This window comes from Takifugu flavidus, chromosome 3 (genome assembly GCF_003711565.1).
Source record: "Takifugu flavidus isolate HTHZ2018 chromosome 3, ASM371156v2, whole genome shotgun sequence".
In the NCBI taxonomy this organism is placed as follows: domain Eukaryota; kingdom Metazoa; phylum Chordata; class Actinopteri; order Tetraodontiformes; family Tetraodontidae; genus Takifugu; species Takifugu flavidus.
The window spans coordinates 2,578,501-2,600,546 of record NC_079522.1 but is presented as its reverse complement, the minus strand read 5'-3'; the positions used below and the strand labels follow the sequence as shown (position 1 = coordinate 2,600,546).

General features: G+C 55.2%; 2 protein-coding genes across 5 annotated transcripts; one reads left to right on the top strand and one right to left on the bottom strand.

Moving 5' to 3' along the window:
• Window positions 1-1,084: 1,084 nt before the first annotated feature.
• LOC130522943 (cytosolic beta-glucosidase) lies at window positions 1,085-3,791 on the bottom strand. 4 transcript variants are annotated; one of them, XM_057027840.1, is made up of 5 exons: window positions 3,447-3,791; window positions 2,938-3,162; window positions 2,062-2,864; window positions 1,842-1,965; window positions 1,085-1,679 (listed from the first exon to the last, which is right to left on the bottom strand). In XM_057027840.1, exons 1-5 carry the CDS (start codon window positions 3,532-3,534, stop codon window positions 1,492-1,494), a joined length of 1,428 nt encoding a protein of 475 aa, XP_056883820.1. In that variant the 5' UTR covers window positions 3,535-3,791; the 3' UTR covers window positions 1,085-1,491. The 4 variants fall into 4 exon arrangements, with proteins under 4 accessions (XP_056883820.1, XP_056883822.1, XP_056883823.1 ...); XM_057027842.1 differs by having other exon boundaries at window positions 3,480-3,783; XM_057027843.1 differs by having other exon boundaries at window positions 2,938-3,256; window positions 3,480-3,638.
• A 1,028-nt stretch (window positions 3,792-4,819) lies between these two features.
• On the top strand, window positions 4,820-21,155 carry adgra3 (adhesion G protein-coupled receptor A3). Its single transcript, XM_057027838.1, has 19 exons — window positions 4,820-5,624; window positions 10,148-10,219; window positions 13,027-13,098; window positions 14,941-15,012; window positions 15,090-15,161; window positions 15,282-15,439; window positions 15,781-15,994; window positions 16,077-16,241; window positions 16,500-16,701; window positions 16,782-16,931; window positions 17,005-17,163; window positions 17,237-17,404; window positions 17,484-17,691; window positions 17,765-17,973; window positions 18,044-18,168; window positions 18,240-18,363; window positions 18,444-18,589; window positions 18,680-18,775; window positions 19,352-21,155. The coding sequence occupies exons 1-19, from the start codon at window positions 5,443-5,445 to the stop codon at window positions 20,766-20,768; spliced, it is 4,011 nt and encodes a 1,336-aa protein (XP_056883818.1). The 5' UTR covers window positions 4,820-5,442; the 3' UTR covers window positions 20,769-21,155.
• Window positions 21,156-22,046: the final 891 nt, after the last annotated feature.

Below are 22,046 nucleotides of genomic sequence, written 5' to 3'. Positions count from 1 at the left end.
CAACTTCTGGCTCATATTTCATCGATCACCTCCGCAGCAGCTCAGCACGTGGAGCCTCCTGGAGCCGGTGATGGGGGGGGGGAAGATGGAAGCCATCAATAGTGGGAGACAGTCGGTGGAATTGCTAATCAACTCTTAGCTGGGAACTTGGTGTCCCATCAACCGTGTTAATGAATGAGGGAGGGGAGGGAAGACTCCTCTCTGGATGTTTGTGACCAGGCAGGGTAGCAGGGGGGCGTCGGCACGTCCCGGAAGGTGACCCGAGAGGACACTTTTGTCTTTAGTTGACTTGGACGGGACCTGAAAGGACAGCTGACGTGCGTTTGTTTCCCTGGATCTGCACCCAGGAGGGCGCATTTATGCTGCTGGAAGAGCCTTTGTCATATTTATGGAGGGCATCTCGGAGGGCGCTCTTTGTGTTGCGGATGAGCACCAGAAACTGGCTGCGTGGACAGATTCGTCCTGTCAGGAGTTGTTTCTGGACGAGCCGTGCCCCCTGCCCCCCGGTCCGGCGGTATCTGCCGGTGGTTCTCTTTGAAGTCGACGGACCTGATTAGTCTGAAAAGAGTCAGATGCGGTTCAAGTCTGAGAGGCAGCTTTAGAAGTTCTTGTGAGAGCATCGGCGGCATTATTCATGTTTTCACAATGGCGTGTTGTTCATCATAAGACAAAGGAGGATCTCACGCGGCCTGACATAGATGGAGGACGGCCGCCGGGGGATTTGTCACATCTGCTGAAGACGGCGTGCACGGCCAACTGGATGTCATGATACAGCGCGCTTATGAATGAGAAGAAAGTCTCTCAGCACAGGGAATAAATGGCACTTCCCTTCATACCAGGGCATAAATATTAATTGTGCTTGAATGTGTGATGTACTGTGGTCACGGAGCTGCTTTTGTACCAACAACGGGGTGGATTTTAGTCGTCAAAGCTCCACATTGTGACGCCACATTGTGCAGACTGACAGGTGATTTTAAGTTGGGAAGTTGCAGTTTGTACTCTTACCACCAGGTGGCATTGTCGGCTTAGGAAAAAGTCCAGTCAGACGGGTTCCAGCTGCTGTTCGGAAGAAAGATCCAGTTCATTTCAGCATCTACCCACTTTATTCATACAGAACATTCTACTCTGTATAAATAATACATCTTTGAGCCTCGACCAAGACAATGGTTGCAACAGCTGTCCGTGGTTCTGTCTGATGGCATCATAACCGCATCGTCAAGCTTATTGTGACGGGGAGGGGGGCACGTACAGCAGCCTGCAGCACCTTCTGCTCCACTTGAAATGCTCAGTCATCCTCTCCCTGCCAGCATTATTACAGACTCTAAAACTCAACGTCCCAACTGGTGCTCGGCCGGAGTTCAACTTAAATCTCTCATCTTCGAACTCGGCCTTTATTTTGGCGTTTCTCTCGGATCGATGCTGAATCCGTAAAACACACGAAAACCGCCGTCTTCTGAAAGAGAAGGGACGCTCTCTCTCTTTGCTCTGAGCTCATTTGTAGGTCGAAATCATCTTGGCAAACTCCCGTCCGGACCGGTAGAGGGTTCGCGGCAACTTTGCGTCCGCAAAGTCCACGTGGAACAGTCCAAAACGAACGCTGAACCCATCGGCCCACTCAAAGTTGTCCATCAGAGACCAAGCGAAATATCCGCGGACGTCAACCCCGTCCTCGTTTATCGCTGCAGAAGAAAGAAAAGATATTTGAGAACTTGAAACCTTTGCTAGCTTGTAAACCCTCCAATATCAGACTGGCCAGGAGGTGGCGCCAAAAAACAACTTAAAAACCTCTTGAAGGCTGCTCATTCACTGCTCATGAGAAGAGTTCAGCGGAGGAAACGTACCTTTGGCCACTTCTGAGAGGGTGTCCCTGTAAAACCCGGAGCGCTGCTCGTCCTCCAGCTGGAGCGGGCCCGTCTGGGAGAAGCCGTTCTCCGTAATATAGACCGCCGGGCTGCCGAACGTGTCCTGTGAAGTCACAACGGTGCACAAATGTGGTCAAACCAAGCACAGGACGCCGCATCAGGACAGATTTGTGACCGGGCCTGTGCCGCTGGACGTTACCTTGATGTACTTGAGAAGTTTCCTCAGGCCGGGGGGCACCACGGCGAGCCAGGACACGCCACAAACGGGCCAGGAAGGATCGACGACTTCCTCTGCGTCTCGATCGGCCTTCATGCTCATCCTCCCGCACCCGCCGCCTCCCGCCTTCACTTTACGGGACGTGTAGTAGTTGAGAGCGAAGAAATCCGCCGTGCCCAAAACGGCGGGCTCGTCCTCGGAGAACCGCGGCAGCCTGGAGCCGCCGTTGTAGCCCAGCTTCTGGCTCTGGGCATCGACGGCGGACCTCATCGCTTCTGGGTAATCTCCGGTGACAAACAGGGGCCAAGCGAACCAGCCGAGCGTGAACGCACGGCAGCGCTCGGTGGCGGCGCGGTCCTCGCCGCTTCCTGCCCGCAGCGGCTCCAGCCAGTCACCGTTGATGGCCAGCGACACCGCGCCCTCCTGCTGGGCCCTGTAGAGGGAGTCGTAGCTGTGCCAGGCCGCGGCGTGGGCCCGGAGCATGTTGTGGCCCGCCAGGTAGGCGGCGGTCCCGGGTTCTTTCAAGCCCGGGGCGTGGACGCCGTCTTCGTGGCCCAGTTTGGCGCACACGTACGGCTCGTTGATGGTGATCCACAGCTTGACGCGGTCGCCGAATGTTCGGAAGCAAAACTTAGCGTAGCTGTTAAACAGGCCCGCGATACGGGGCGATGTCCAGCCGCCCTGATCCTGGAGGGCTTGTGGCAGGTCGAAATGATAAAGCGTGACCATGGGGGTCACGCCAGAGGCCAGCAAGTCGTCGATCACCCTGCTGTAGTACCGCACACCTGAAAGAGGGGGCGCTGTTGGGAATGTTTCGGGAGCTAGACGGGTCCGCAGAAGAGTTCGGGATGGACGCACCTTTCTGGTTGACGTGTCCCGTGGTCCCGTCAGGTAGGAGGCGGGGCCAGGAGAAAGACAGGCGGTAGTGGGTCAGGCCCAGCTGCTTGATGCAGTCCAGGTCCTGGTTCCAGAGCTGGTAGCTGTTGCAGCTGACGTCTCCGCTCTGGTCCCCCAACACTCGACCTCCCTGGTGGCAGAAGGTGTCCCAGATACTGGCCCCCTTCCCGTCGGCCTGCCAGCCGCCTCGGTGGGACATCAGCAGAGTTTAGGTGTGACACGACGAGCCAACTCAGTAAAACAGGCATTTGGACCGTTCTTTAGGCAGTTTAATGCGTTGCTATGGAGATGAATGGTGTTTACACTATAAATTACAAAGTAATTTGGATTCACGCCAAACATCAAAGATGGAACGTTGCCATTTATTACAATTCCTGGCGGGTTTATTAAAGTTTTCCAGGATAATTTGAAGAAACGGCGCCATTCAGGTGTAATATATATTTAACTGGAGGATTATTTGGATCTTTTACCTCTGCGTTTCACCACATATTGGCACCATTTACCTTCGATCTGATACGCGGCGGTTGCGGCTCCCCACGCAAAGTTACCGGGAAACATGTTTCTTCGGTGTCGGAGCCCCGCAGATGTGCGGTGATCCCGCAGATATTTTGCAAGTTCACCGCGCGTATTCTCAGCCGCAGCCTCGAACCAGGAAGTGCGTAGTGATCACTTCACGGGCGTGACGAAAATCCCGAGACTCGTTAATAAACCCAAAAATATAATCGGTTGATTTTACTTTTTCTTCGTGGATTTTATAACGTTTTGCACTTCTCGACTAGTAACACTGCGTCATATAACAAAGCCGTTGTTACGAGTTTATTACGGATCACAGTTTATTGACGACTATCGAAGTTATAATTTCCGAGAAGCACTTAAATGCATCATAAATCTGTTCGTCAGTTTCGCGGGTTATTTCCGGCTTGTTTTTTTTCCTTTTGCTTGATTTAGAATATAAAATTTCATGTAGTTATTGATTAAAAGCTATTCGAAAAACATAAAACACAACACCGAGGAGTGACATTTATACGAATGCGTTTAAGAACACAAGTTGTCACTATAACAAGAATTGATTTTCTTACTTTTACAAGACATTTCTGAAAGAAAAATTTACTGTAACAAAAATCTTTCTATGAATGTAAAAATGCACTTGATTTTTTTTTGTAATGGCAGCTTGTATCATACTGCCTTTGAAGGTGGAGTGGGTGTTAATTTATGAGGTGTGTATTTTAAAAACACAACCACTTTTAATTCCATTATCCCACCACATTGTCATGTCCCATGCGGACACAATTGAAAGGTTAAAGGTCACCTGGCTAATGGTGTCAGCCCTCTCAGGACCTGAAAACCAATAGACGAGAGGACGCCAAAGCTTTATAGCCTGAAGACACACATTCCCTCAGCTGTATGATCCCTTCAATGCTGTTTTGGATCAGTTTTCTACAGAATAAGTGCCTCATTTCACCCGATCACAACAAGGAAAATGGATTGTTGCCGAAGGGGAAGGAGATATTTTGGGGCTAAATGTGCTTCGGCCAAAAGATGTATTAAGAACACTTGTGTGTGCCGAAAATATTAATGTAGATTTGCTTTAAATTGCTGATTCATTGTGTTTGCAAACCAACAGCAGTGGCACAACCTAACTTAATTTCCTTCAAGGTCTCATCGTTCAGACCCTTGTGGTTTTATTTTGGAGGGTTTGCATGTTTTTCTGCAGCCAGCCTCCAGCTGGTAGCCACGGTGCTTCGTGCTTTGGTGCCTCGCCACGATGTGTAAAAGGGAAAACTGCGTTTTGTGTGTTGACACTGACGGTAGCAACGTCTCTGCCTCATAAAACAATCATCACGTTCAGTCTCCAGTTGGTGATTTTATTTTGAAAAGCAGACCGGATGCGATGTGAGTAGCGGCCGGCTTGACGCCTGCGGATCCCGGGACAGGACCGGGAGAGGAGCGACTCCTCGGCTGGACTCGAGAACTTTTCAGAGGGCCCGTGAAGAGGAGAAAGGACGCGGACCCTTGTGGGATCCTTTGTCGGCTTTGAAACGCGACCGTCGCGGGGAAGGTGGCGCCTTTGGTCGGACCTTTTCCCTCGGTCTCGCTTCTCCTTCGCCTGGAAAAGTTTGATTCCACCGAGTGAAAGTTCGGTTTCAAAGCTTCGCGAGCCGGAGAGAACCGAGAGAAACGCAGCCCGAGCGGGAGCCAACAAAGGAAAAGCTTATTAAAAGTTATTTAGCGAGCGGGCAGCGCGCACGGATCCGGGAGGAAATGACCACCGCGCCGAGCCAATTCTAACAAAGAAGGAACCCGGGGACGCCTTCGAGAAATGGAGGAAGAAGGTTCGACTGAGCCCAACAAGATCCCGGCGAAGGTTCTGTCTGTAACCGGGTATCGAGTTCAGACCCGTTTCTTGTAGGCTCGGTACCAGCTGTGGTCCAGCACCCAGACATTGTCGGCGGCGGGGCTGCGGAAATGGGGCCGCTCGTCCTGTGGTGGTCGGTGGTCGTGCTGCTGGGCGGCAGCACCGACGGCTGGGCCGACTGCAAGTCCTCCGAGGAGCGCTCGAAAAGCGGCGACAGGAAGGTGGTGTGCAGCAACATGGAGCTCCATCAGGTGCTGCCGGCGGACTCGTTCCCCAACAGGACCGTCACACTGTGAGTCCGCGCACCATCATTTATTCACCCCCCCCAGGGCGACCCTCCAATTCTGCCATTGACACGCCAACACTTGTTAATCAGAGCACAGACACCAGCATTGAAGCTCGACGTCCGTCGAAAAATGGCCGCAGCTCCTCAATATCACAAGTTACGATTTGAAAACAAGTAGATGTTCGATAGTTTCTCGCGTAAAGAGAAGAAAAGATGTCAAATATCGCGATATTTCGCGAAGGCGCGTTGATTTGATACCAAACACATGAGGTCATGTCTCTTAAACGTAGTGTTTTAGTGCTAAAATCTTTTTGCAGAAGGTTTGTCTGTCTTCTTACTAAAGAACCCAACTGGTCTCTTTAGATTTGGTCTGACAGATAACGGGATACATCCCAGAATCACCATCGGATGACGTCATTGTGTGTGGGCGGAATGGTATCGCCCCTACAGCCATTAAAGTATTCCCATGACGACGGATGTTGGAGAACATGAGCGGCGTATCGCTGAGCACGTTGAATTCGATCCATTTTCCATCAGATTCCGGCCAAACCCACCCAAGGAGCTGCCACCGTGTTGCTGTCGAGCCCCAAACTGGGGTTCCGGGGATGGTTCCAGTCGACCCGTCTCTGGCTCAGACTGGTCCCTAATCACGGGGGTGTTAATGTCTTCCTTTAACTCGAGCAACGTTTTCCTTTTTACCATTTCCACTAGCGTAAGCGGTTACACCGAAGGCGTTGCCGAACCCTCGTAAGCTAACGTAAGCACAGGTGGAGTTTCTTTACAGACTTCTTTATGAGGTCGTAAACATGTTTCTTCAGATTCGACTGGTTTCCAGGCGGGGGGGGGGGTCAGCCTGTCTAAACCTGTCATTTACCCTCCTCGAGCTCCAGTCACAGCGGATCGTTCCACAATTCCCGTTCCATTTTCCGTAGCAGGAAGCTGTCAGCGGGTTTCCGAGCGGCGGCGGCGGTCCTGTTTTACAGCTCCCAAAGCGGCGTCCTGCGGTCGGGTGACGGCGGCTCGGGCGCAGCTGCCGTCAGCTGCTGCGGGATTCCTTTCCCAAACTTGAAAGTGACGAGTCTGTTGTCGAGCTGAGGCCGTTCCCACATCCCATCATATCTCTCTTTGCCGTGATATTTTAGTTCTCGTTGACGTGTGGGACCGGGCGGTTTCAGTCGCTGCTAGTTAGCATAGCTGTTGGCTATCTGCCAGAGACGAGTCCCGATTGTAGCAGGGTGATTTGCTGAACTTTCACGTAGTTTTGTGGTGATTTGCAAATAACTGTTCCGGTTCTTGAGATTCCTCTGGCGGAGCCTGATATGTTGCAGTTTGTTGATGGGATGGCACAGAAATGGCCTTTTCCACAACTGTAAGCTAACGCTAAAGCTGGGTGTGTGCTCGTCTGGTGTTTGTTGCCGCCTCGGAGAGACTCAATTAACCTTAAATTGGCCCCTGGGTCACAGGACGTGAAATTCAAACGGACCAATCGCAGCTGTCGTATTTATGCTATCGCTTTCCCCGCCCACTTTCTAGTTTACACGTTGACGACCCAAACAGATCCTAGCTTTCGTTAGCGCTGGTGAGATGAGGTTTTCTCTGTCAGTTGCTTACTTTCGATGCCACAAACAACAAACAGACCAGGGTTGAAACTTAATTCTTTAACCTTTTAAGGAATAATTTCACTTCTACTTGGGGAAAAAAAAGCAGTTAAATTTGAGATCAGAGTGTTTTAATTAAACCCTCTGCCAGCGACGGAAGTATGAACCATTCCACTCTAATTCCATCCTCTCTCCCTTCGGGGCATTTGGCTTTTGATGAATACATTTTGTGGCTTTTAAGTGAACATTAAAGAAAGATACCAAGCACGCCTCTTTGCTCATGCTTTTATTTTGGCCTGTCGTGAACCCTTTGGAATCCGTGCCAGGAAATGCGGCCCAGACGCTCACATGGTCGGCCTTACGTCCTCGTACGCTTGTCCGCGCATGAGCGCCGACACGGAAGGCGAGCTCCGGTCTCGCCGGGCTGACTACTTTTGGTGCGATAATACCTCGATGCTAAGAATGCATTTGGCGCTATTGTGCGGCCCAACTGCCACGCCAGAGCGACCCGAGAGGAAATGACACGGGTGCCTTTACGGCCGACCTGCTCCGCTCCCCGTAGCTCCGTTCCTGGAAACCCGCTTTAGCCTGCATGCCTGTACAAACAAACAGCTTTAGCATTGTGCGCTCCCGGCGGCTCCGGTTTCCCTCTCGGCTCGATCGCCGTCCTTTCAGAGGTGCACCTGGTTGCACATTACAAACGCGCACACCTGTGTTCTTCCTCTCTCTGTTTGTGGCAAAGAGCAAGATTAATGTCAGGGATTTCCTCGCACGCAGACGGGCGGCGGAGAGACCCTTTGAGCTCTGAGAGCCGTGCGCGTTGTCATGGCGATAGCCTGTCGGAACCCAAAGGGAGGGGAAAATGTTCCGTTTCCATGAACTTTCTCCTCTAAAACACTTGTGCAGGTGCTCAGAAGATGCCCCCCTCTTTCTACTAACCTGCCGGAGCACCGCAGGCGTTACCTCGGTTAGAATCTTTCCGTTTCCCACCTGAGCTGAACCCCATTTTCCCGTCAGGAACGTTTTCCTTGGGGGGCCTTTTCGATCTATTTGAACCCTGCTTCCAGCCTCGGCGCTCTCTCCTTCTCGTTTCCTCTGATTAAAGCGTGACAGAATCACGTACGGCGATCGCGGCCTCGAGGCTGCGGCTCTCCACGTCGGGAGCAGCGTCGGCGGGGTGGTGTTTACTCCACAGGCACGACCCGCTTTCATCCTCCCGTGGGTTGAGCTTTATAGCGTCGGTGTGAGGAGTGGGTGGTGTCAGACTGCACCAGGCGCCCCGCAGCAAAGTTTGTGCTTCACATCTTAGAACATCTTATCAGCACGTCCAGATAAGGCAGACTCCCCTCCTCCGTCGTTCTGGCCCCGGCCTACAGGGACGCGGGAGACGGTGGGGGACTGTGGGGGACTGTGGACACACGCCCCGGGGTCACTGCTGACGATGGCGGGGCTGTAAAGTCCAGACAGAGCAGAGGCGTGAGGGTTGCTGCTCCTCAGCATTGTTGAGAGGGTGTAGCATAAAGACGCTAACATTAGCAACAGTGGCTAACAAAGTGAGGCTCATCCTGAAGGAGAGTTCCTCTAAAACGGGTGCTCAACATGTCGATCCGATCTCCGGGTCACAGTGCATGAGCAAGAGCTAACAGTGCAGCAAAGCTAACAAGCTAGTCAGTTTGTTTCTGCTCATTTTTCATTTTCATTTTTAAGCTTAAAGGGTATTAAAATGAGCTGGACCACGTCAGAAGAGTAAAACTTATCACGGAATGGGAGAAGGACTTTTTATTGTCACGATGACACTTTCAAAGTTTTCCTCCTCTGCCAGTCTGCAATAGGGAAGAAGGGAAGTGTGGAGCGGCGTTTTCGGACTGGCCATGGAAAACATGACACCGAGTTCCCGCGGAAAAGCGAGCTGAGGAAGAAAAGGGAAAGAACTAAAATCCCAGTGGTTTCTCGCAATGGAAAAAATGTACATCGTTAATTGTGTTGTGTTGCGCAGCACATGTGGTCGTGCAACGTACAGCAACACAGCCGTGCATGTTGTGTGTGGTCCAAACGGGGTTCTCCTGCCATGGAAATAGCTTCTGCCTTCAACTTTAGCGTCACTCACGGGCCTTTTATGCACAAAACCAGTTTGTGTGCAGCGTCTGAGAGGGACGGAGCCCAGCAGCACATCTCCAGTCAATATTTACTGTCCACCCTCCACATAAAACAAGCCCTCGACACCCCATAATGACTCCAGTCTGTCCCTGAGGGTGTGGGTGCGTGTCGCCCTCCACAACCCTTCCTCAGTGGCCGTGCTCACACGCCGTAACCACAGCTCCCTGTTTGGGCTTTCCCTCTGGGAGCTCGCTCTGCTGGGGCCCTTCCAGACCAGGATTTGGGAACGCAGAGCTGAACTTTATTTGGCAGCCAGACACGCGTCGCTCCGCAGGCATAAATCAGGGTGTGAAGGCTGGTTTGTGAGCCTGGGAGGAAGCAATCAAGAGCTAGCATGTGAAATTCAGAGTGTCAGGGGTTGTTGGGGTGCTGGTGAGATTTATATCGACATATAGGAACACCAAAGAGGTCTTGTTGCTGCTGGGAACGCCGTGGTGCTGCTGGGAACGCCGTGTTGCTCCGAGCCGCTCCGGGACCCGCAGGCGTAATAACGTTATCAGTCAACAAGCAGCAGTCTGCCACTGTTCCGTCTCTGCTGAACACACTGGATCCTTTTGGATAGGGACACAATTAGGTTAGCGTGCATTCCTCATGGATATTTCGAGGCCTGTTGTCTCTTTTCGGGACCAGCTCCTGTTTGCTGTCGGAGCTGTTGTGCTTTTTGGGATTATCTCTCATTCTTGCGTTGCGACATGTGTGCAAAAGAACCCAGGGGAAGTCCAAATGTCACGTCCTTGCTGCTGATCTCTGCTGACGCACGTTTTCTCTCCACAGAATTCTGAACAACAACAAAATCCAGGAGCTGAGAAATGGATCCTTCTTTGGATTATCTGCTTTGGAAAAACTGTGAGTATTATCGTCATATTCCAGGTTGTGAGCCAGGAAGGGGATATTTAATTGCTTCTCGGCATCGTCCTTTTCCGCCTGCACGTGTCCGGGAAGCGGGCCGCGTTTGGGTCTGTGCGGAACTCCGGCGCTGAGCGAGCAGCTAGCATCCGTCAGGCCGCGGGTGAAAGGTGCGCTTGTGTGTTTGGAGCTTCTTAAAAGTCTAAGTGGCCCGGAGCCAGTGGAACATGCGGGTCACTGGGAGCGAGCGAGCACTTGAGTTTGTTCTGGAAGACTTTAAATGGTATCAGAAAAGGCTAAAAATAGCCGCGGCTGCGGCGGTTCGCACTCCATCCAGAGTCGGAGCTGCGTTGGACTGCATCAAGGACGGCAGAAGGAAGCGGGGAGGGTTGCTGGTGCGGCCCCAGATGCCATTCGTGCCGCGTGAGTCTGACTCGGGGGGATTGGAATGTCATCACCCGTGTCTCCTTCCCAGAGAGATTTAAGGAAAAATGGCTCCTGGCCTGCACCGCCTGGCTGTGGGCTGATTTATCACCACAGAATGGCTCTGTGCAGATAAAATATCCAGCTTGTTGCCCAAGGTTGCAATAACACATGACTGCATTGATGGGGAATTCTGTCAGGCTTCCCGATGTGGGTTTATTTATTTTCTTTAGAGACGCAGCTATATGGAAAGTGTAGAAGGCCACGCGAGCCCCGTGAATTCATCTGCTATCAGCTCAGGGAGATGATTGATGCTCCTCTGCTGCCTGCACATTTCTCATAAAGCGGCTCATTCATGCCTGAGTGGAAAAAGCTGGGGAAGTGTCGGGTTTCCTCTGCTGACTCCTTGTTTTTATCAGTTTTTGCAGCGTGCTGAGTCGTCATGCCGCAGTTTTGCTGGTCGGAGTGGAGCTGTTTGCCTCCCCGTGGGCTCCGCTCCGGGTCGGATGTTTCAGCAGGAAGCTGCGCCGTGTTTTGGTTGTTCGGAAGAGCCTGCTGGATCCAGCCGCTCGTCCCCACCCTCGCGCTCAAGTGACGTCGCTCGATAGCTTCCTTCTTTTGTCATTGTAATGAGGCCAAGCTGAGACCAGAGGCGTCTCTCTCCCTGAAAGGTTCCTAACCTCCCCTCCCCGATCTCACTCCCCCCCCTCTCCATCTTGCCTCCCACTCCTCCTTTCATGGCTTCTTTATTCCCGCTCCTCTGTCCTGTCCGGACATTGTGCGGCGGCGGCGACCGAGGCAGCAGCTGGCTGCGAGCGTCGGGGGGGGGGGGATCGATTATTCCCGTCCGTCACTCGACGCCAAATCGCAGAGTTGCTCTGGAGACCTTTGTGGTTTTGTTGGAGGCCAAGAGTGTCCCTGGTTGGAAAAGGGCCACACAGAATCCTCCATTATGGCTCTATAGAAATCCATGAGAAGCCAGGCCACCGTCACATGTTCCCGGCTAAATCCGCTGCTGTGGAGGAATGTTTATTGTGAAACCAGAGAGGATAAAAGGCTCTAGTGTGTTCTTCACCCAGGAAGGCGAATCAGCACGGACAGAAGCTACAGACAAGCTTCCATGATCATTCTCCAACCACCTAATAAGGGGCCTGGTCTTAGTAGGTGCGTTTCCCCCACAGGGGCTCCGGGGTCGTTCTCCGGGGTCGTTGGTGCGCGTCTCCGCTGCAGGAACCCCCCCCCCCAACTTTTACGGCGCCTCATCGAGTCTTTGCTCCAGGGGAGAGACTCCGATCTGGGTGGGGCTTCAGGTTTACTGTTGGCTGTAGCCGGAGCAGGACGTGGCGGGAACGCCAGCAGAGGAGGAGCGTTAGCGTTAGCGTTAGCGTTAGCCTGGCAGACGCTGCCTGTGTCCCAACTCAACAAGTGCTGTTTGATATTGAGGAACACGGATGTGGCCACGGCTAGTTTGCGGCGCTAGATGGGAACAGCGGGAGTCAGGTTGGCCAAACTCTGGAAGAACATCCTCTTCTCTCAGAATATTCCACCATCCCAGCTTCACCTCCTTCCTCGATGCCGTTGGCTTGATCATTAGCTTTGGTTGGCTCGAAGCAGTTGCAGGATAATTGCCGAGGGGTCCGACCCTGCAGCGCAGACGCGACCATCGAGAGGAACACGTGGGAGGAACGGTTCCTGGGAAGGTTCTGTACTTGCCAGGAACTCCTGCAGTGGAAACGCTCCGGAAGTTTCCACTGACGTGCTGTTCCTGCCGTTGGAGTTATGAAGCCGACGGGAGAATCGAGGCATTCCGTTAGATTAATGAGGATGGTGGCAGCTGGTTGGGAAAATCACGGCCACTGGTTTGGGCCCAGTCCAGCGATGGCGGAAGCAGATCCGAGAACCCGATACTTTGTCCGACGGGTCTGTGAAGGTTGCCAGCTGTGTGTGGTGTTTGTGTGGACCGGGACAACACACCAACCAGTGACCCGGCCCCCCTGGAAGCTTCCCTCTCGTTCCTCTCTCAACACTCAACAGGCGAGCTCACATCAAAAGCTCCAACAGGCCATAGGACCCCCCCCCCATGACAGGCCCTCCACATCACAGGGGCAGTTCCCCAGAGGCTCTTTGTGCGGATCCCCCGTGTGGGTTCAGGTGGCGACCGAAAAGCCTCCAGATCCCGGCCCGTAATGAGCAGCGACGGCACAGGTGACCCCCCGCAGGGATCCGGCCTCTGCAGGTCTTTGAAGCCCCAGGAGGATCCTGGGAGGGCGTCTGTGTTGTGGCTCTTCATCAGGTCACGAGGGGTGGGGGGGGGGGTGCGACCAGTATTGGCTGTGTTCAGTGCTGTTGTTGCTGGTGGACTGAACCTTTTCCTTTCTCCTCAGGGACCTGCGCAGTAACCTGATCAGCTCCGTGGAACCCGGAGCGTTCCTCGGCTTAGCGGCACTCAAACGACTGTGAGTAACGGACCAGCTCTTCCTCCCTCCTGAGCCCACCCTAAAAACCTGTCAGTTCCAGCGGTTTGGCATCTCCGGGGGACCCACTCAAAGCCTGTCCGGTGTGGGAATAGTGGGCGGAGTCAGTCCTCCTCCAGAATGTGGTTAAAGTCTGTGTTTAAGGAAGCCGCGTGTTCCGACAGGCCTCGGCGACATCCAGCGCAGTCAGGGAGCACGGACAAGTATTCCTGCCACCTTGTTGAGTTTGGCGCTCGGCCAGAGAGCGAGACGGGCCCAGACGGCACCGAGCCCGACGCGCTCCCGCACATTCAAAGGGAACAACGGCGCAGCTCTGCAAACAGCGCACGCCGTCCCAGGCCCGGGCGGCGCTGCTTCTGATGCGCCGCAATCCAGATTCCATCTGGGATCTGCGGCGAGCGGAGCATGGGAGGCCGGGGGGGGGGGGGGGAGCGTACGGCGGTGTTTGCGCGGGGGAGAGCGGGAACGCAGCGTGAATCGGAACGATCCGACGGCTCCGGACGGCTGCCAACACAAACCGGAGGCTGGCTGCTGGGGAGCGGCAGTTTCTTGGCTCGGAGCTTCGCAACCATCCTGCTGCATATTTACACCTGCACGCCTGTACGACCTCTTATCAACCCCCCCACACACACACACACACACACACACACACGCACGCACGCACACACACACACACCACACACACGCACACACACTTAAAAAGACCCGTCAATGCAGACGGTTCTGTGCCCGAAGGCAACAGAGTTTAATTGGCTCCCACCGCTCGTTTGGGCCGATTTCAAAGGGTAGTTGTCAGTCAGTGGGCTGTGAAAGGGGGGAAGAAGAGACGAGAAGCAGAGGCAGCGAGATAGTTCCAGACCCTGGGAATGTAAACACCAGGTTCTGGCAGCCGCCGCCGCTCCGCCCCGCTTTTTTCCCCCGTCTTTACGCAGCCTGAGCTGAATGAACAAGCAGCATCAGCAGGAATCCGCCGCTTTCTCTGGTCTCGGGCTCCGTCTCCGCTGGGGCGCCACTTTCCCTCCAGCTGGCACGTCGGCGCCGAGGCGACGCGCGAAACGCCGACTGCCGTGTTCGAAGCAAACGGGGTCAAGTTCACCGAGGGAGGGTGGAATTTGGTGCCGCTGTGGGAATGTTGAGGATGTTTTGGGAATGTTGAGGATGTTTTGGCTCCGTAAGGGTGAATCGTATAAACGTGAAGGTAAAGAAATCTGGCGGAGGGAAAAGTTCTAAACTTAAAAACACTTGATCTGAAAACACGTGTGAACAGCTGAACGGCCGCCGCCTCCGGCTATTTCTGACCGCCACTCTGCGCCGCGTGCTTGTGGTCGAGGACGCTCCAGAGAATTCTCCGGTGATAAAAAGCCGTCCTGCAGCCGCAGAGGCTTTGACACTGGTTACATGTTGTTGTCGTTGCCGTGGGAATGATAATGGTTTTCATGTTCTGGCTCATCGAGCCGCCAGCAGCTTCCTGCGTGACGGCGTGAGTGAGCACGCGTAACTGCTAATCGCGTCTGATCACAGGATCCCGCCGCTCTCCGGGGGACTATTTTTCTCGGCGGCGGTATTGATGCTTTGAAGCGATGCCGCTTTGAAATCGGGCGTGGGCCCGATCTCGTACGTCTGACAGCCCGGGGGGTACATGCTGCATCAGGGATGGGGGGTCGTTGGTGGCCCCATCAAGTTTCCTGGGGCGAATGCTCGCCAGCGTGTGGAGGGAGAACACGTACATGAGGGGGCTGTTCTTGACCAGCCCCGACTTGATTTGTTTGGATTTTCTCGTCTGCCGTCTGTCATCGTTGATCCCGTCTTTCCGGTTTCCGACAGAGATTTGTCCAACAACAGCATCGGCTGTCTGAACGCCGACGTCTTCAAAGGGCTCGCCAGTTTGATGCGGCTGTGAGTATGAGGGCTTCTTTCAAACGGAGCGGAGCGCTCAAGACGTGGGTTGCATCACTCCTCTCCTCTTTCTGCAGGAACCTTTCGGGGAACGTTTTCTCCACGATAGCTCCGGGGACCTTTGACAGCCTGGTGTCTCTGAAGTCCCTGTGAGTCAAGCGGCGGCTGGCGAACCGTCCAGTAGCCCCCGATAGCTCCCGCTCAATCCCAGGACTCGAGGAAGGAGTGACGAGGCGAACCGGGTCTTTTAACGCTGCGTTTGTCTCCAGGGAATTCCAGACGGCGTTCCTGCTGTGCGACTGCAACCTCCTGTGGCTGCTGCGCTGGATCAAAGAGAGGAGCGTCGCGGTGAAGAGCACCAAGTGCTCCTACCCCCAGTCTCTTCAGGGCCAGCTCTTCACCTCCAGACCGGAGCTCTTCACCTGCGGTACGGCCTGGGCGCGGCCCCTTTAACTGCCCCTTTAACTGCCCCGGCGGAGGCAACGCTCTGTGTTGTTGCAACCTCTGGTTGGGCAACAGCAGCAGATAAGGGGCAGGTCGCTCAGGACGCTGCCGCTTGTTTGTCGTCGCTCACGTCTTATCAGCTTGGCTTCCATTTTGTATGTTTAAGCTGACGTGTCACAGCGGCCGTGACCCCCCCCCCCCATCCCAACCGCACACAGACACAGGAGTGTCACGTCTTCCCAGAATTCCACACGCTCGTAGTTTAAGGCAGACCTGGAAGAATGTGGGACGTCTGTGTGAACTCTCGCTCTCCTCCCACCTCAGATGCTCCCCTGGAGCTGCCGTCCTTCCAGCTGACTCCGTCCCAGCGGCAGGTGGTCTTCCAGGGGGACAGCCTGCCCTTCCAGTGCCAGGCTTCCTTCGTGGCCGAGGACATGCAGGTGCTCTGGTTCCAAAACGGTCGCATGGTCAAAGCAGACGCCGCCCAGGGCATCTTCATCGAGAAGCGCATGGTGCAGAACTGCTCTCTCATTGCCAGGTCTGGCCCAGGCGACCGTGTTCTTCTTCTGACCGTACGCTCATCTCATGATGGGATTCACATTCCTCTGGTTTCCCATCAGTGCTCTGACCATCTCCAACATTCAGCCTGGATTCACTGGGAATTGGGAGTGCCTGGTCAGGACCAGCAGAGGCAACACCACCAGGACGGTCCACATCGTGGTGCTGGAGACGTCGGCCAAGTATTGCGCCCCTGAACGCGTGAGCAACAACAGGGGGGAGTTCAGGTGCGTGCGCACGCCCTGCGGTCCTTATTTTAAGCTCTTTGGCTCCCCCTCGTGGGGAAACATTGACGGTACAGCCATAATTGGAGCACCCGACTCTTAACACACACATTTTGGAGGAATTGAGCAGTGGTATCTTCACATGTCAGTTCCAGAATTTTCTCCACATTTTTCCAACCCACAAAGGTTCGGGATAAGTGGGATTAAGCCAATTATTTATCACCCTTTTAGCATCAAGCATAAGTGATGTGTTGCCTCCAGGTGGCCTCGGACACTTGCCGGGATCAGGGCCTACCTCCCTTGCAACCGGCTTCCATCCAGCGGCGGCCTGTACTCCAGCAGCTCGGGCGAGGAGCAGCGGGCATGGCGTTACTGCGACAGCAAAGGCGTGTGGGCGGAGGACGACTATTCCCGCTGCCAGTTCCAAAAAGACGTGACCAGGTTCCTGTATGTCATCAACCAGGTGCGTGAACGACCGCCTGAACTGCAAACACGTTCATGTTCGGAGTCTTATGAGGATTGATCCGAATGCCGATGCTGCAGATGCCTCTGAACGAGAGCAACGTGGTGGCCAAGGCTCGCCGCCTGCTGGTCTGCACCATCGACGCCGCCAATTTCTCCGACAAGGTGGACATCATCTTTGTGGCCGAGATGATCGAAAAAATCGGGAAATTCGTGGAGGAGTTCAAAGACGTGAGTAACGAGTTGAGACGGAGAAACGTTTTGCGGCCCGAGCTGATTTTCCTCCGCCTCGTTTGGACGCCAGCTCGGGGAGGTGATGCTGAGCATGGCCAGTAACCTGATGATGGCGGATGAGAGGGTGCTGTGGATGGCCCAGCGCGAAGCTTTAGCCTGCTCCCGGATCATCGCCTGCCTCCAGAAGATCGCCGTCTATCGCCTGGCCACAGCGCCGGCCTTCTCCTTGGTTGGTCCAGCATCCAGTTCTGCTGCTCAGTCAGTTTCTCTGAGACAAACTTTGAGACGAGCTTTCCTTCCAGACGTCCCCCAACATAGCTCTGGAGGCCCACGCTGTCCGGGCCGGCGACTGGAACGGGATGACCTGCATGTTGTTCCAGAGGCCCATCCCTGAGCGTTCCGCCGGGCAGGACCGCCAGCTCACCTTCAAATGCAACATGACCGGGTCCTTCTCCAGCCTCCTGCACAAGGTCGGCTGCTGCCGCGCGTCCCGAGGTCGTCCGCGCCGATTTCCGGGGTTTGACGGCGTTTGTTTTTCCGTCGCTGTAGAGCACCATCGTGGAGGCCTCCCTGCAGCTCCCGCAGGCTCTCCTCGCCCAGCCGGCCGTCCCCGGGCAGCCGGAGGACGTGGTCTTCAAGCTCCATCTGCTGGGCTTCCGCAACGGCAAGTTCTTCCCCTCCACCGGCAATTCGTCGCAGCTGGCCGACGGAGGGAAGAGACGCAGCGTGGCCACGCCCGTCATCATGGCGAAGCTCGGTGAGGCCGACTCTTCATTTCCACCTCCGCGCCGCTTCGGGACACACGTGAAAGCTGCTGTGATTTCCCTCAGAGGGGATGCCGATGCACGTCCTGAGGACCCCGGTCAACATCACGCTGCGCCGCTTGGCCCACGGATCCGACGCCGTGTCGGCGACCTGGAACTTCAGCCTGGTGGGCGGACAGGGAGGCTGGCAGAGCGACGGCTGCCGCATCCTGGGGCACTACGACAACTTCACCACCATTTCCTGCAGCTCTCTGGGCAACTACGGCCTGCTGATGGTAGGTGGGAGGGTCTCTGGGCGTGGCTTCGGCGCTGCGGCGTGTCCTAACCCTAACCCTAACCCTGCAGGACCTCAGCAGCATGGAGTTCTTCTCCCCGAGCATCCTGCCGCTGCACCCGGTCATCTACGCCACCGCTGTGGTCCTGCTGCTCTGCCTGGTCACCGTCATGGTCACCTACGTGTACCACCACAGGTACTCCAGTCCCAGATTAACCGTGACCTCCAGCCAACAGCCGCTACCATCGCCGCTGTGTCTGATTCCAGGGCCGTCCGAGTGAGCCGCAAATTCTGGCACATGTTGCTCAACCTCTGCTTCCACATCTGCCTCACCTTCGGCGTCTTCGCCGGAGGCATCAACCAGACGCGGCTGGCCGGCGTATGCCAGGCGGTGAGCGCGCGGCTCTCGCGGGGTTTCTCCGGGCGAAACTTTAAAGCAAACGTTGACACAAGCCGTGCGGCCTCTTCCAGGTGGGCATCCTGCTGCATTACTCCACCCTGGCCACCGCCCTGTGGGTGGGCGTCACCGCGCGCAACATCTACAAGCAGGTGACGCGCAAGGCCAAGCGCTACGAGGAGCTGGACGAGCCCCCGCCCCCGCCGCGGCCCATGTTGAGGTTCGCGCCCCCCAGCGCCGTGAAGTCGCAGCAAACTACCAGAAGGTGTCACTACTGAGTCCAGCGCGCCTCAACTCTGTCTCTCTCCAGGTTCTACTTAATTGGCGGAGGGATACCCATCATCGTGTGTGGCATCACTGCAGCAGCGAACATTAAAAACTACGGCAGCCGGCCCAACGCGCCATAGTGAGTCCCCCCCCACACACACACACACACACACACACACACACACACAGGGCCATTTCACTGCATTTCTTTACTAAAAATTGCATCTTTATCCAAGAGAAGGGAAAGTTTATTCCCTGGAGTCCTGATTATAGAGGCTTAATAATGCCATGTGCATCCAAGGCTCCCCTCCCCCGACTCCCCTAACTTCCCTAACTCCCCCGACTCCCCCCTCTACAGTGGCAGCTGTTTTGCGCATCATGGCCGACTAATTGAGAAATCTGGACTCGTGCGTGTGTCTCCAGTCTTTGGAGTTTAATTATGTTCCGTGAGCGAGAAGAAAACAGCCTGTGTTTGGAAACGTAATGAGACAGTTGGTGGGAAAAATTACCCAGAAACATTTTTTAATTTGACAGCTTCCGATGTAAGTGGGGGGAAAATAACTTGCAGTCGGACCACCGCAGAAGATTCCGGACACGTTTTCCTTTTCTTTCGGTCGTTGCTAATTTTGTTGAGCAGGTTTGACATCAGAATTCCCATCTCTGACTGAGCGTTGACGCTGCCTGTCCTCCGTCCGTCTGTCCCGTCTCCCGACAGTTGCTGGATGGCGTGGGAGCCCAGCATCGGCGCCTTTTACGTCCCGGTGGGATTCATCATCTTCATCGACTGCATGTACTTCCTCAGTATCCTGCTGCAGTTGCGGCGCCACCCGGAACGTCGTTACGAGCTCAAGGAGTCCACGGAAGAGCAACACCCGCTGTCGCCGCCCCACGCCGACGTGGGCGGGGACGGCCCCGGCAACCGCCACCCCCTCACCCTGCCGCTCCAGCCCCCGGAGGCGTCGGCGGCTCATCACGCCGTGCCGCTGTCGGCGTTGGAGAACGAGCACACCTTTCCCGCTCAGCTGATGGGGGCGGCGGCGGCCTTGGGGCTGTACGCCGCCCTCTGGGTGTTCGCCGCCATGGCCGTGTCACAGGAACACCCCTTCGACCTGGTGTTCACCTGCCTGTTTGGGGTGGCGGCTCTGGCGCTGGCGGCGTTCATGGTGGCGCATCACTGCATCAACAGACAGGATGTCAAGCGCTTGTGGTCACGGGCGTGTTGCTCCGGGAGACGAGCGTACTCCGCCCAGGAGGACGTCCTCCTCCCCCAGCCGGGAGGGGCCGCGGCCGCCGCCACGGGCGACAAGGCGGACGGCGAGTCGACGAAATGCGGCCACAGCAGCGCCGACTCGTCCTGCGTGAACAAGAGCGCGGCGAGCGCACGCAACTCCGCCCACGGGAGCAAACTGACCAACATCCACGCGGAGGCAGCTCAGTGCAAAGCCACGGCGGGCGCCACGGCGGGCGCCGCGGCGGGCAACGGCGCCGCCGTCCTGGACAACAGCCTGACGGAACACTCGCTAGACAATGAAATTAAAATGCATGTGGCGCCCGTGGAGGTGCAGTTCCGCCCAGTCAGTCAATCAAACAATCCCGCCGCTGCCGCCGCCGGCAGGCACCACAAGAACAGGGCGAGGGCTCACAGGGCGAGTCGGCTCACCGTGCTCCGAGAATACGCCTACGACGTCCCCACCAGCGTGGACGGGAGCGTGCAGAGCGCCCCCCACAGGCGACATCACTATTATGACATGGCGGCGAGGAACAGCCGCCGCGCCGCCTACATGGCGTACAGAGAGCGGCATCAAAGCCAGCTTCAGCAGGACAGCAGCGACAGCGCCAGCCTGCCGCGGCGTCCGCGGCACAAAGGAGGGGGCGGCAGCTCGCTGGGGAACGGCTCTCTGGTAACCATAGATACCGAGCGGGGCGTGGCTTCGGCCAACAGCTCGGGCAAAGACTCGGCGAAGCAGCCGAGCGGCTCGGAGCTGGAAAATGAAACAAAGACGTACGGCGTGAACCTGGTCACCCAGAACGGCGCCGCGACCAAAGAAAACGGACAGTTGCTGCCGTTAATTAGCACGGAAAACGCCGCCGTCGTAAAGACGGGACTCTGGAAACACGAAACTACCGTGTAGCGACCGTTTCCACCCCGCAGGGGGCGTGGCCTCCTCCTCTTGATGGGTCAGGATACACTCGCGCCGGCGAACGATTGTAATGTTTCTGGCGAGCGGAGGCCAAAGGCGTCCGTGACTTCGGTCCCGGTATCACGATAAATATTCATCGCAGTGCGGCGCCGCTCCCGCGTCGCTTCCAAACTGTGAAAATTCTTTCTTTAATGTGATTTTCGTGGTCACGGCGCCGCGGCCAGTGTAAATACAGGTTCCTGTAAATGTCTATTTTTCTAACTTTGAGCCCGCACACTTTTTTACTCCCGGTTCTCCCAGCAGCACCGAGCGGCTCCGCCGTCCTTTTTGGCTTCTATTTCGGTTTGTCCGACGGTAATAAAAGAAAAGTTTACCTCATTCGGAGTGTTTCCTCTTCCCGGGGGCTCTGCGGCCGGCGCAGAGGTGAGTCGCCCCGCTTCGCTTTCCCAGAATTCCTCCCGCTGACGGCGTTTGACAGGCCGGTAATTGGATTTGCGGCCGACCTTTGGGTGACCTCTGGGTCGCCTCTCCATGCTTTAATTGCAGCGGGCCGCAGGTTCCTCGCCATCCGCCGCTGGATCTGACGAGCGCCTATTGAGCTCAGCGGTGATTGACAGGTGACTGGTGGACAGAGAAGAAGAAGAGGATCATGGGGGGGGGGCGGGACTCAGCTGCTCCGGAGGGAAAAAAATCCTGTTTTAGGTTCGGACTTTGGTTCTTTTGTGCCAGCTTATTTCCGGAAACTTTGAAACTAGAGCCGATTTCATTTTTAATAATTTTGGATGTCGTCGTGACTCGATATCAAAATAAAATTCTGCCCTTTTTTTGAATGAATGGGGGAAAAAAATCAGACTTTTTCTTAAAGCTCTAAAACTTGACGTCAGGAGTGAAGGAGGTCCGGCTGCCTCATCCATCACGGAGCCTCCCAGGAAGCCGAGGGTTTCTTCCCATTAATATCCTATTAATGAGGAGCATATTTCACTTTGAGGGAGACACATTAGTCGGCCGTGTTGGATGTGACAAAGTGTAATAAGACTGATAAATAATGCAGAGTGCGGTTCACGCTGCAATTACTGCCATTTCTCTCCAGGGACACGCCGGTTCCGATCAGCTTCCCCTGTGAAATATACTTAATATCAGAACATACTGTACCTGTGAATTTTAGTGGTGAAAGGTTTCTGTATTACTGAGGCGGGTCCCCCTCCATGAGCCTTCCATTTTCTACAGGTGCCCAGAACGGACAATAATAGTTGTTATTACAGGTTACAG

Excerpts from the sequence above, each read along its gene's own strand:
- adgra3 (XM_057027838.1), top strand. The coding sequence starts at position 5,443 with ATGGGGCCGCTCGTCCTGTGGTGGTCGGTGGTCGTGCTGCTGGGCGGC. Across the intron at positions 16,932-17,004 it reads TCGTGGAGGAGTTCAAAGAC|CTCGGGGAGGTGATGCTGAG; the intron begins GTGAGTAACGAG and ends TTTGGACGCCAG. Across the intron at positions 17,164-17,236 it reads CAGCGCCGGCCTTCTCCTTG|ACGTCCCCCAACATAGCTCT; the intron begins GTTGGTCCAGCA and ends CTTTCCTTCCAG.
- LOC130522943 (XM_057027840.1), bottom strand. The coding sequence starts at position 3,534 with ATGTTTCCCGGTAACTTTGCGTGGGGAGCCGCAACCGCCGCGTATCAG. Across the intron at positions 3,163-3,446 it reads ATATGTGGTGAAACGCAGAG|GCGGCTGGCAGGCCGACGGG; the intron begins GTAAAAGATCCA and ends TGTCCCACCGAG. Across the intron at positions 2,865-2,937 it reads GGGACACGTCAACCAGAAAG|GTGTGCGGTACTACAGCAGG; the intron begins GTGCGTCCATCC and ends CCCCTCTTTCAG.